This window comes from Delphinapterus leucas, chromosome 1, assembly GCF_059928025.1.
Source record: "Delphinapterus leucas isolate spDelLeu-1000000601 "Yukka" chromosome 1, BTC_Dleu_Yukka2, whole genome shotgun sequence".
Classification (NCBI taxonomy): Eukaryota; Metazoa; Chordata; class Mammalia; order Artiodactyla; family Monodontidae; genus Delphinapterus; species Delphinapterus leucas.
In genome coordinates, this window is record NC_143129.1 from 88,400,313 (window position 1) to 88,414,407 (window position 14,095).

Below are 14,095 nucleotides of genomic sequence, written 5' to 3' on the forward strand. Positions count from 1 at the left end.
TGAAACTATAAACAACCCAAATGCCTAATTGCAGTAACATAAATATATAAAGTGGCATAATCTTACAGAGGAATATTATACAGCAGCTAAAAGGAACACACCACTCCACATGCATCCACATGGGAGAGTCTCAAAGGTGTACTGTGGACATAAGAAGCAAATCAGACCACTTCGTTCAGGATGGTTCCATATACATAAAGCTTAAAAACAGGCAAAACTAAAAAGACAATTGGGATGTACGCAGGTCACATTTTTTAAAAAATGATTTCTGACTGCATCTTTATCAAGAACAGTATTTCTTTTAATAAATTTATTTATTTTTGGCTGCGTTTGGGTCTTTGTTGCTGCGCATGGGCTTTTCTCAAGTTGCAGTGAGCGGGGTCTACTCTTTGTTGTGGTGCGTGGGCTTCTCATTGTGGTGGCTTCTCTTGTTGCAGAGCACGGGTTCTAGGGGCACGGGCTTCAGTAGTTGTGGCATGTGGGCTCAGTAGTTGTGGCATGCGGGCTTCAGTAGTTGTGGCTCATGGGCTCTAGAGTGCAGGCTCAGTAGTTGTGGCACACGGGCTTAGTTGCGGAGCGGCATGCGGGATCTTCCCGGACCAGGGCTCCAACCCGTGTCCCCTGCATTGGCAGGCGGATTCTTAACCACTGCGCCACCAGGGAAGTCCCGCAGGTCACATTTTGTTGATTCTAAAATTTACTTTTTCACCTTTTAATCTCTAAAATTAGGATGCATCTCGTCCTCTAAAATTAGGATGCATCTTATAATCAGTGGTGTTTTGTAATTACCCTTAGCAGCACTTTTTCTTTCTTAGACATGAAATAATAATGCATCTCACAATTGTTGGGGGCTTAGGTTCAATGAAATATGATAGGTGGTAGAATGAAAGAAAAGCAGCAGAATGACTAACCTAAAATTTGGGATCACAATTACCTATGTTCAGGGAGAGAGGGGGCTAAGGAACAGAAGGGTCACCTAGGAGAATTCTAAAGTATTGGCAAAATGTTATTTTTTTCACCTAGACAGTGAGTATATTGGTATTTGTTTTACTATAATTCTTGAAACAGTTTAGACTCTCGCATGTATGATATTTTTTACAATTAGAAAAGTGTGAAGAGGTAAGGAAGTGGAGACACATGTATAATAATTCGGGAAGCTGGATAGAAAAGGGGGAAGAGAGGCAGGTGGTGATTGGGGTAGGGTGTGGAGGATGCTACAGGGAAGACGGCCCTGAGAAGCTGGGGGGGCCAGCCCATCACACATGGAGAAATCAGGAGAGATATTCCTCTATTGCAACAAGAGTGACAAAGGAAAAGATGGGTTTATGGAATATGTGGTGTATTTTGGGCATGTTTTCCTTGTGATGGTTTCTAATTTCTTTGTGAAGAATTTATCTGTGGGGTGGTGGTAGTTATCAAATGGACAAACGGACATGAGGAGTAGGCATCTAAAATGCTACACATTTATTCCACAGTTACTCCATGCCACGTCTAAACGAAGAGTTTTGTACATCCATTGCTCTGTTTATCCCCCTCATCAAAGTAGTGAGGTATATATTCTCTTATGATGTATTCATTTCCCAGGGTCGCCATAACAATATACCACAGACTTAAACAGCATGGCTTAAACGACAGAAAATTATTTTCTCACAGTTCTGGAGGCTGCAAGCCCACGATCAAGGTACTAGCCTTGCTGGTTTCTCCTGAGGCCTCTGCTCAGTTTGCAGATGGCCTTTTTCCTTTGCACCCTTGCCCATGGTGTCTCTCTACCTCTTCTTCTAAGAACATCAGTCCTATTGGATTAGGGCCCAAACCCTAACGGCCTCATTTTAACTTAATCACCTCTTTAAAGGCCTTAGCTCTAAATACAGTCACATTCTGAGGTACTGGAAGTTAGGGCTTCAACATGTGAATTTGGAGGCTGGGGGCCACAATCCAGCCCATAACAATGCCCATAAAGAAATGGAGATTTAGGGAGGTTGAACAACTTGCCAAGGGCATGCAGGTACAGTGTAAGAGCTGGGATGCGAATGCAAGCAGATCAGTTGCAGTCTCTGAATGCCAACGATTCCACTGAAAAACAGTCTGGGGCCGAGAAGAGTGGAGATGCATGAAAAAAGGCTTTTGGAGAATTAAAGAAAAAAAGCTTCCGAATAAAGGAGTACTATTATATTATTAGACTTTCAGAGCTGTGCAATCTGTCCCAGGAAACAGAATAGATGAACTGTCCTCTCATACACTCCCTTTTTAAATCTGAGCTTTAATCAAAAAGACTATAGTTTTTGACCAAAACGGCAGTAAAGGCCAACAACTCTGCATCCACTGAAGTCCTCAGTCCCTGGTTCCCTTTTTGGAGAAGGCCGGTGTAAATTATGAGCTGAGGAGGGCGACACCTGCTGGGCTCTGCGGTGCATGGGTGGGAACCTGGCTCTTTTCATAAGCAGTCCCCCACTGCTCTCTGCTGGCCAGCAGTTAGGAACACCCAGGAATGTGCAGACAGCCCTACTTCATTCAAAAACTACAAACCCATAGGGAAAGGTGGGAAGCATCTACTGGAATCAGACTGTGGAGTATGTCAGTCCCACTCCTTCCCATACATTTCAAATCAATGGTACAGTCAACTTTCACTTGGCATTCCGTGACTGTGCAGCTGTTTTAAAACTTGTGTCAGTTGTTTTCATCATTAAAAAATATATATCTGCCACCTTCTCGAAAATGTTTCTCAGGATCCAAGAATATGAGAATTTGAATGCAGGTTTTGATGACTTAATAAAATATTGGTTTGTTCATACTTTCATGTTTTCAAAAACTATAGACTGATTGTGAGTTTGTTCAACATTTTAAAACCATGATTTCCTATGTGATGGTCCAAGGACCCCACCACTTGGTTACAGTATTTTTGTAAAAATAATTGTTTTCATTTTCATATGTGACTTTTATTTTAAAAAGAATCAGCAGTTCTTGCTTCTAGAAATTATTTATCTGGGGAAAATGTTCTAAGTAATAAAGGATTCCCTTGAATTGCGAAGCGTAACTAAGTGCCAGAAGAAACTACGGCTCTCCCGAGAACTGGAATTCCTGGTGTGTGTGTGTCACAGGATGTGTGACCTTGAGGACCTTGGTGAAATTCAAAATGAGTGGGCTCAAGGGCCTTCAGTGTCCCCTTCCTCGTGTGGGTCCCCAGACCTCCTTTACACAGTTGCCAGAACAGGCATTTAAAATGCAAATCAAATCGTGATACCCTTCTGCTTCTGGAGAGGTCAAACATCACACATCTGATTTTAGAGTAAAATACAAATTCCTTACCAGGTTTACAAGGCCAAGTGATCTGGCTCATGCCAGCCCCTCTAAGTCTGCCCTTGGCCCCCTTTTCTTCCCTTTCAGCTGTTGGCATTTTCATCCTTCAAGGATCTCTCTGTGGCTCTATTTCCATATTGTTTCTTTTCTTCAGGCCACTTGCTACAATTTGTAATAATCAAATGTGTTTATCTGTTGTTCATTTCCTGTCTTTACCATTAGGCGTCATCTGCATCAGGTAAGTCCCTGCCCATCTTGCTCTTGCTGCATCCCCAGTACCTAATGCATATATATTTATCAATGAATGAGGAAGTGAACCGCTAAGTGAGCAAAGGAAGGAACCGAGAGGTGAGTGACACCAAAGTCATTCCATGCAGATCACAGTACCGAGTTCATTCCATAAATAGAAGGATGTCTCATCCCTGACCCACGGCATGGGAAGCAAGGAAGGGCAGTCACTGGGGTTGCTGTACTCTCATCTTTGACTGCACTAGTCATCAAAACCACTCCTCCCTTCTTAGAGAACACCAGGGAAGCAGGCAGAGCCACAGTTTAGGAGAACTGGAGGGCACACGGGCATGCTAACCCATCAGACGTCATCATTTAATCAGTGGTGTAGATACTGATCCTGAATGCAAACACCAGCCACTGAACCAACGAGTAACACTTTGTGTTGATCCAGCACCTTCCCCTTGAAAGGGCAGCAGCACAGTCCGTAGGCTCGCAGCCCTGCTCTGAGGGAGGCATATGAACAGTCCCATTTTACAAATGGAAAAATAATGAGCCCGTGGTCAGTGGGCTGGAGAACCACTCGTGGGCAGCAGGCTGATGCCTGACCTTCCGGGGGTTCTCTCTACATCTTCCCTGACAGACAACCAGAGCCTGAGCAAGGGAAAATAAATTCAGAACTGTCTTCGGTTCGGAAACTATGGCTCGGGGAAGCTTGATGAGAGCCGTCTCCCAAAGAGGTAGCTAGTGGGGGCAGAAATGCTTGCTTGGCTGCAGGGAGGCCTGGACCAGACATCTTGGGGCACAGGTTTTCCCCCCTGAAGTGCTGCTGTGTTGATGGAATTTTCCTCTGCCGTCCGTTGCTTCTCTCCTGGGCAGGATCCCGGCCTCTGACTGAGGAACGATCCACAGAGAGTGAGGTCAAGCTTGAATGAAATGTCCAAGAGCGTCCCACGCAGGGCAGCATCAGGGCAGGCTGATCTGGGGGTTCTGCAGGAAGAAGGCCAGCTTCTGGGCCAGGGCCCCCAGCTCGCCTGAATTGGCGTACCGCAGGAGGTTGCTCTTCCGCACGAAGTAGTGTTTCAGAAAGTGCTGGCTCACGCACTTGTGCAGCTTCCTTACCAGGCGCAGGAACGCTCTGCTGAAGACCCGCCAGTCCTTTGGGTGGGGATACTTCTCACAAGTCCAGAAGAGCACTGTCTGTGGAAGGAAGAGGTGGTGTCAGGCATCGTCCCGGTCTATTGAGGAGAGTGTCTTCAGGAACGTTCCTGAGCCCACGTGGCCTTGGAAGGAGGAGACGGGAGCCCCAGGGGCAGGCTGGGTCTGCCGTGGATTTATGATCCCCAGCCTTGGACGGGCTCTCAGCCTCCTCCTGCTGGTCTCCTATGCCTCTTTGGTAATTTATTCTCTCTCCACTGGCATTTCCAATGATCACCACTCTCCTAAAATTCACGACTCCCCACACCTGGCAGATGACTTTGCCTCCTTTACAGGGAAAGTGCCTCGTGCGTGCAAACCAGCCATCGTTCCTTCATTTGGTATCTTCCTCTCCGCATCCCCCTAGCCTGGGAAAATCCCTCTGCAGGGCTGGGATCTCCCCTTCCAGCAACTGTAAATGATTGAGTTTCTTCTTCCTCATTGGCTTTTTAAATCTATCAAAGCTCTCCTGCTCCCCAGGTGCCACATCTCCCTCCTGCCCTAACTCTCACCTCTCTGCAAATCCAGGTTTCTGCAGAGAATCATCTTAATAATTTGTCATTTCCTCTCCTCTGATGTCCTGCCTTAACCCACTCCAATATGGATTCTTCTGCTATCAGTCCTCAAAGGCTGCTCTCCTTAAGGTCCAGTGATCCCCATGTTTGCTAAATCCAGCAGGCTCTTTCCAGCTCTCACCCTACCTGACCTTTCAGTGGAATCTGGTTCTCTCATGCATACCCTCACTCTTGAGCCATCCTTCACTTGGCTTCCAAGTGGGTTTCTCTGAGCAGTGCAGCTACGCCTTGGAGTGCTAACCCTCCACCTGCCCTAATGCTGGAGTTTTGGGGGCTCCGTTCCAGGCCCTCTTCTCCCACTAAATATAAATAACTTGCTATTTCTTTTCTCCAGTTCACACTTCTCCTCTGACCTCCTTACCTGGTATCTCTTGGCCATCTGAAAGTTATCTCAGTCCATATGTCCAAACTGAACTCCTGGCCCTCCCCCACATACCTCATGTGCTTCCAGGGTTGTTTATCCAGCCTGTTACGCAAGACGCAAACCTAGGAGTCATTCCCCTCCCTCACCACCTCCAATCAAGTCCTGCCAATCCTGCTGCCTGCGTATTTTTCAATCCACCCAATACAATCACCCTCTCCCACCGTGTCTCACCCGGACCTCTGCCACAGCCTGCACCTCTTCTTGTCACCATCCTATCTGTCGTCATCCACACTGCAGCCAACGTGATCTCTTTGAAATATAAATCGGTCTATGTTTCTTCTTGTCTAAAATACTTCAAAGTCTTCCCATTGTTTGTTAATTAAAAAATACCATCCTTAGCATGGTTTAGTTGACAAGGTTTGGTCCCTCCCTTCCTTTCCAGCCTCATCTCGCCCTGTGTTCTCCCTCGCTCTTTCCTTCTAGCCACACTGGCCTCGTTTCATGCTCTCTTCTATCACAGGGCCTTTCACAACCCACTTCTTCCGCACGGAGCGTACTTCCTTCCCCAGCTTGTCCAGGAAACTCATCCATCAGATCAAACTTCCCTATGACACCCGTTAAGCACTCTCTTTATCCCACACTTCTCATATGCAGCAATGATGGCAGTGGTGGTCGTTTTCCTACATGTTTAGGTGATTCCCTACTAGATGGCAAACTCTGTGTGAGCAGAGGACTAGACCTATTTGTATTCACACTGATGTTACTACACTCAGCAGGGGGACTGGCCCACGGGAGGCAGTCAATTGACATTTATTGACTGAGTGAAATAATTAATGTTTGGGTTTAGACGTTGACTATTTTGAAAATATAGACTTTCCTAAAAAGTAGAAGAGCAGTTTTAGGTTCACAGCAAGACACTGAACGTGTTTTCATTTGGAGTACATTGTTTTCAGTAAATGAGTTGGAGATAATTTCATGCTAGTCAAGATAACCTAATAAAAAACATGTTTTAATTCCTCTTGTAGTTAAGCTTTTATCTCCCTAAGCAAACAGAAGCAGTTAAGCCTATTATAAGCAAGCCTCTGTGCCTTTGAGCAGGTTTAGGAATAAATAAGCCAATGAAAGATAAGCTCTTTCTTCACATGAAATTGCTATGGGGGAGAAGCCTCTTTGGGGAGGAGGTAAAGACCTTCTAGGAGGTGCCCATGATTGGCACATCCTTCCTGATGCTGTTTTGCAACCCGGTGTCTTCCACTTTCCCCAGACTAAAGTCTTGGCAAGGATCCTGCACACTCAAGCCATCATCCAGGATGGTATCTCATACTGCATCACCAGCAGCCACATCCATCCCGATGCCTCCATGTGAGAGAATTCTACCCTTGGACAAGGGTGGAAGACGAGGGGAAAAGGCAGTCAGTACTGTTTCGGTCTCTCAACAAATAACCCCCTTTTAACTGCTCGTTCTTGAGAATGCACAACTTTATTATGCCGTGTAGGTGGGTTAGGGAAGACTAAAACAGGGGGCCTTTAAGGAATTGCCCTGAATCCTCTAGGTGATTTAGAAGCCACTGGAATACAAGTAAATCCTGGATGGAATGCAGTTTTGAGAGCAGTCAAGGGCTGGGAGGCCCGTGGTGGCCCTATTCAATCTTTCTAAAATACTCACGGTACTTAAAATGTTTTCATCCATCCTAATTGTGGAGCAGCGAAGTCAGTGGTTAGTTAAGAATATGAGATTTGATATGAGACCGCCTGGAGTTTCCTTCTCAGCTCTGACTTTTCCTAGTGTGGCCAGTGGTAAGGCAAGTAAGAAAGAAGCTAAATCCCTGAAATGAATTAGACTAGCTTCAGAAAGTACGTGTCCTCGATCCAGGAGAACAGGTGTGTGTTTTTAGGGGGACATGTTTGGGGACACTTTAAGAATGTTGAAACTGGAGAGAAAGGCCCCAGTATGTGCAAATGAGATGTTAACAGATTCTTGGGCAGGTCAGGGAGAACAGGTTATCAGAAAAGATAAGAAAGCAAAACAAAGATGAACAATTTTGCTGGGGGGGAAAGTGGAGTAAAATGTGAAGTCATTCATTCAGATGATCAGCAAATATTTACTGAGCAACTACTACATACAAAGCATTGGGAGAGATACCAAGGTATCAGTATGAGTTGCCCTTAAATAGCTTGTGTTAGGCCTGAAAGAGTAACACAGGGCTGGGAAATGGTTGTCTACTGGATGAGACGAGGCCCAGGTAGGAGCATGCAAGGAAGGCACCACACACCCCAGGGACCTGTGCTCATCTGTGTAGAAGGTCGGGGAGAAGGGCTGAAGCTCCAGGATGGATACTAGCTGGGCTGGGGCTACTAAGAGTCTGATACCTCCCCCCACCACAGTGTGCTGCATGCAGTATTACCCGAGCATCCAGTTCACCACGGGTGGTCAGAAATTTGAGAAAGGAGCTGAGAGTGTGATCAAAGGCCATCTCCCCAGGGGGGACCCCCTGATGCCCCGGTCCAGGTCAGGTTCTGCTACCCTGAGCCTTCCTAGAGCAACGCTCCTCTCCACCCCAGCATTCCCCGACGTGGCACGATTCCATGCACACCTGCAGACTGATTGACCGACGTCTGTCTCCCCTGCTGGACCACAAGCTCCATGAGAGCAGGAACCACACCTGCGTTTGTTCACCTTGTACCGCCAGGTGTAGAGCACACAGCAGGTGCGGGGGCAAGGGACTGGCCCACAGGGATCTCAATAAACATCTGCTGAGTGAATGCATTTCTGGCTGTCTAATGGTAAGTCCTTGCCTGGTGATTTGCAACCCAGAAGTTCAGGTTTGCTGCCAGGTTTGTCAGGTCCCCCAACATTTCCTGGTTTTCTCCTCTGCACAGGGTGCGTGTGTGAGTGTGTATGTGTGTGCGCATGAATGGCTGCACTTGGGCTAGAATGGGGACTGAATGAGTCATAACATGAGGGAAACTGTGAATCCATCTCAGGTTTGAGGAACTCCCAAGATTTCACCAGACTGTAGATTTCTCAGGGGCAGAGACTGCATGCTGTCATTCATTTCTGAACCTCAGCCAGGTTTCTGGCACATAGTGGGCGCTTGTGTTGGTTTGTTGAGTGAAATAAAAGGAGGGGAGAGGGAAAGGGAGAGAAGGCAAGACAGAAAGGAAGAAAGGGAAGAGGGAAACTGGGAGAGGGAAGAAAGGAGGTGGAGGACAGGGACCCTGGGCAGGGATGCTGTGGACATGCACGCGGCTGGGGCTGTATATCTCCATAAGGAGTACGAATTTGTGAGATGACAAATAGGGACACTAGGCCCCCTCCTACTCATCACACACACCCCTGTTGTGAGTGGCTCTGGTGACCCTGCAGAGGCCGCAGAGGGACCTACCCAGCCCCAGCCGCCGTGGCCCTCTAGGCCGGGGCGGCACACCCACCTGAAGGTGGTAGGATGTGATCACAGGTCTTTTCCCTGGACACCAGACGTCCTCCTTCATCTGCCTCATGGCCTGAAGACACTTCCTGCGGCAGCCCCCGTCCTCATCCAGCTGCTCCAGCAGCACCCGTTCAGCCCGCAAGAAGCTCAGCTGCCAGTGATAGTTTGAACAGGCCAACAAGCTAAACCCAAATGACTGCGGGAAGAGAAAAACAGAGGGAAACGAGAAGGATGATGCTGGTTGAGGAGAAAGCCTTCTCCAAAGCAGTCCACTAGGAGGGGGGACCTGCCACTGGGCGAGCAGCACATCCCACGTGGGGACACGGAGGGAGCCTCAGGGGAGCCCCTTGCACACAGGCAATTAACTGGGGAGGCTGTGTCCACTTTCTCTTGGGCCGTGGTTCTCCTGCCCCAGAATCACCTGGAGGGCCTGTGAGAACACAGACTGCTGGGCCCTGCCCACCGAGTCTCATTCCCTAGGGCCAGAGCAGGGCCCGGGAATCTGCATTTACCACAGATTCCCAGGTGCCCCTGCAGGTTCTGGAGATCTAGTGAGATTTCAATTTTCCTTCCGAAGCTGGTTGGTGGTTAGTGATGCTGTGGTTGGTTAAGGTGAGAGCATCTCTGGTGAGCCGAGACCCTGCAGCCTAATACCTTGATGCACTGCACTCTCTCTGCAGAAGGCCAGCGCCTCAGACACGAAGGCCACCGGGCTTTCTTGGACCAGGCGGTGGGGATCTCCACTGAGGGGGTCAGCTCTAGTTCCACCGGACCTGTGGAGGTTTCCACGGCAACTCGAACTGCAGGGCGGTCCATTAGCATGCTGACCTTACCTGGTGGTAAATGACAGACAATGGGAAGACAAAGCTTGGCTCAATACTAGGGTTTAAAGAAGGAATTTGTGAGCTGTGGCTCCTACCAGCTCCTTGTAACTGGTGGGGCAACTTTCAGAGTTTCAGTAGCACACCAGGGCAGCGTGTTTATGTCAACACTAGACAATTAGCTAAGTAAATATTGATAGAAACATTGCTAGAAAATCTCATTGTTGGTGGGGTTTACTTTTTTCTTTCATCCTCCTCCCCTACCTTTTCTAAAAAATTAATACTCTTTCCAGAAAGCTCAACTGAAAGAGACAGAGAATACAAGGAAAAGGTATAGCTTTTGCTACTGTAAGATGAAATCCAAGCATTTTTCTATAACCCCCCCCCATTCCACCCAGATGTCGACCCCATTTAGGACAGCCTCAGACCCCTTACTTATTCATTTGCCTTTGGTGGAGTTCAGCTTGACCTGTCTCTTAACTAAGTCACAGTCTCAGAGACGGTATCTGTTCCCACCACACATTGACCAGCCTAGCCTCAGATGGATTTATCATCCATCATAAGCCTTGAAATCATAAAATACTTCAAAGTGTGGCACAGCCGCTGGCTTGAATAGTCAAGTAAGCAGAAAGAAGCCCTCCCTGTCTTTTCCAACCAGGCAAAGAGAGGGAGAGAAAAGGAATGGATCAGGGAAGGTTTTCCAGCTCATATGTTAGAATTCATTTCCAGTTTGCTCCCCTTTCTTTCAACAGATACACAGTAATGTTTTGTTTGTTGGCTTGCCTTCGTTGTACATAGGGATGAGCCGTCTTGAATCGGGATCTGTTATTTTGCTTTTCCTTGCTCAGAGAAGGAAACAGAAACTCATTTATTAATTGTGTTAGGCTGTTCAAAAGGAAAACACTCCTCTCCTTGGCTGGGGTGTGATAAAGAGCTTATTGTCTGCATCTCATCAGAGCTGCGCAAACAGGAACATGACAACGTCTGGCACTGCAGCATTATTTACTGAAGGTACCTCATCAACGTGGCCCAGTTTGAACCTCTTATATGCACTTTCACCACTAACAGTGTCGCCGAGTGAGGAGGTGGGCAAATGTTGGCCCCAGCCTGCCTGGCCCGCACCCTGCTTCGCCTACTCTACTAACTCGGTGTGTGACCTTTGGCCTGTTACTTAATCTCTCTAAATCTCAGTCTTCTTGTCTGTACAACAGTTAGAAAAATGATCCTAACTCTAACAGGGTTGCTATGAGTATTAAATGAAATAATGCATGAACGCACCCTCTACATGGTAACAATCCATTCAACACGAGCTATTTCCATTACAGAATCTTTCAGAACTATTCTGTCCAGACAAGCAAAAGTACATGCAAACCCTTTTCTTTCTTTACAAGTGGAGTTGCATATTATTCAGCAATTTGGTTTTTCACTTAATTATGTTGCACGGGCATTTTTCATAACTCTGTGTGTGCATATATACACCACACACACCCCATTCTTTTTTTAATTCTAATTTATCTTTTACTTCAATTTACTCCACCAATGAGAAATATATGCAAATGCAAAAGTCAACAAAGTATTTTAAAAGGGGAATGAAAAGGAGGGATTTCTGTTAAAGTCATATGTTGGATTGGAGATCCCCAAACCCACTGCCAATAAGACATATAAAAGTTTAAAAACATTATTTGTATGTAATCAGACTGCCAGAAAGTAGGAGAATCATTTGAAACTAGCAATGAAGCAAGAACACCTACCCAGGAAAGTACTAAGTGGGAGAATTGCCAAAGTACCCTCATGGCGTTAAGCCTCGGTACTTACAGCTTCTGTGTATAGAAACTGCACAGAGAGGAAGAGAGGAGGTCTAATGGGCTGAGCCTGGGGCTTATGCTAGGTGGTAAGCCTCACAAGCCTGGAATCAGGAAAAGCTGTACCTTGAGGGAAATTATGAACTAAGAGAAATAGACAGATTTTCTCGTGGGCTCTGGATAGCTGATTTAATACAAACAACAACAAAAACCAAGCGCTTCCCTCCTCCCTAGAATTTCAAAGGCGTTAGTCACCATCCTGTGTTTAGGGCCTGGATGTTTACATTCCCAAATCATCTAGGTAAGATGGTACTTCTGAGAGTACCAGGAAGAATCAAACACAAGTCTTCTCGGAGAAACACAGCCCGATATGCACATGGAGAGTGGATGGTGTTGCATAGACAGGGGGTGTGGGGCTCCAATCCATTATCGACACACCTCGTGCTTTTTAAAGGCCGCGTAATAGCCTGCTAGGCAGAGGTGGCATAATTGATGAAGTCAGTTTTCCTGTGTTAGCCATCAGATGATTTCTAATTACTTACTACTACAAAGCCAATTCAGTAGACATCCTCATGCATATTTCTTTGTGTATCTGCAGGAATGTATCTTTAGAACTGGAATTGTTGAATTGCCAAGTAAGCACGTAACAAAAATAAAAATGGACTAGCTGCCCTTTGAAAAAGGAGGCACCAATATACACTTCCAAGAACAATGCATGAAAATGCCTATTTAACCATTCTCACTCCTGCACTGAGCATGATTACATGTCAGCCTACTAGGTGTTTTAATGTATATTTCTTGAAATGTATGTTAGATGGAGCATTTTTTATTTTTACTAGCCATTTACATTCTTTTTCTGTGAGTCGTGCTTTTCGGTCAGTATTTCTATTGGTCTGCTCATAGCTTTTCTTATCGGTTTATAAATACTCTTTTATAATTAAGGAAATTAGCCATTTTCCCAGTTTGAAATTCACCTTTTTACTCTGTGTGAACAGAAACATGTGTGTGGGCAGGTGTGCACATATGCTACACTGTACAGTAGCTTAGGATTTGAGGGTTGTGAGAAAATTATAATTCGAAAAGATTCATGCACCCCAATGTTCACTGCAGCACTCTTTACAATAGCCAAGGCATGGAGGCAACCTACATGTCCATCAACAGATGAATGGATAAAGAAGATGTGTTGTGTATATATATATAAAATGAAATATTGCTCAGCCATAAAACAGAATGAATAATTTGCAGCAACATGGACAGACCTAGAGATTATCATACTAAGTGAAGTAAGCCAAAGACAGATATCACTTATATGTGGAATCTAAAAAAAAGATATAAATGAACTTATTTACAAAACAGAAATAGACCCATAGACATAGAAAACAAACTTATGGTTACCAAGGGTGAAAGGGGTGTGGGGAGGGATCGATTCGGAGTTTGGGATTAACATATATACACTACTTATAAAATAGATAACCAACAAGGACCTACTGTATAGCCCAGGGAACTATACTCAATGCACCAGAAACTAACACAACATTGTAAATCAACTATACTTCAATAAAAAAGAAAAGAAAAAAAAAAGATTTGGGGGTTGTCAAACATAATCAGTTCCTTATGGCTTCTGGCTTTTTGTGTTTTGGTATGTCAGTGGTTCCCAGATGTGCTGTCCCAGCACACTGGAATACTGCAGTCAGTTGAAGGCTGTTGTAGTGGAAATGTGCTAATAACAAAGATCTGAGGTTGATGAGTAATTTGCAAAAGTACCCAGGTTTTGAAGCTAACATCTTGGAAACGGTGCATAACCCAAAGACTGTCTTACCTACGCCAGGGCAGTAATCTATTGAGGCCACGGAAGTGTGTTGTGAGTATGAATTCCATTCTGTGTGTCACAGCATAAAAAAGAGTTAATTCATATTATGGGGATTAGACAGGTGTAAAAAGCACATGATTGTATCCTCAATCTAGGGGCGTGAGCTTCAGGAAACACCCAAGCAGAGGGGTTTTTTTTAGAGCAAAATGGAAATGCCAGACATTTTCCTTGTACATTTCCTGATTGGCTCACCTGACAGGTGACAGGTTTCAATTGCGTTTTCGACCAGTTTCCGGAACACCTGGAGGACCTTGGCAGGCACAATGTCTCCGTCAATGTTCACATCTGCCTCGTGCCACTGCCACAGGCTCTTCAGAAACTGCTCCACCTCCAGCCACTGCTGCAGGCCCTCTGGGTCCCGCAGGGGGCAGGGCAGCCGGGCGCCCTGCAGGGTGTAGTAGCGCCAGCGCTGCTGCCGGGCCTCCCTGTACCCGGCCAGGCCTCTCATCGGGACTGTGATGAGGAGCTGGGTGGGGGCCAAAACCTGGGGTTAGGAAAGGAGGGAGAAGG

General features: G+C 46.1%; 1 protein-coding gene across 4 annotated transcripts in view; it reads right to left on the reverse strand.

The window, feature by feature from the left end:
• Nucleotides 1-14,095, reverse strand: part of MAB21L3 (mab-21 like 3) — a 49,706-nt gene that overhangs the window by 22,149 nt on the left and 13,462 nt on the right. For 2 of the 4 annotated variants that reach the window (XM_089917295.1, XM_089917299.1), the window contains exons 4-6: nt 13,778-14,069; nt 9,747-9,925; nt 9,094-9,288 (exon numbers count right to left, since the gene is read on the reverse strand). In XM_089917295.1, coding sequence (XP_089773421.1) covers nt 9,094-9,288; nt 9,747-9,925; nt 13,778-14,069 — 666 coding nt within the window. Of the gene's footprint in view, nt 1-1,449; nt 4,726-6,850; nt 9,289-9,746; nt 9,926-13,777; nt 14,070-14,095 lie in introns of those variants that run through there. The other 2 variants (XM_089917291.1, XR_016394269.1) reach the window with 2 other exon arrangements.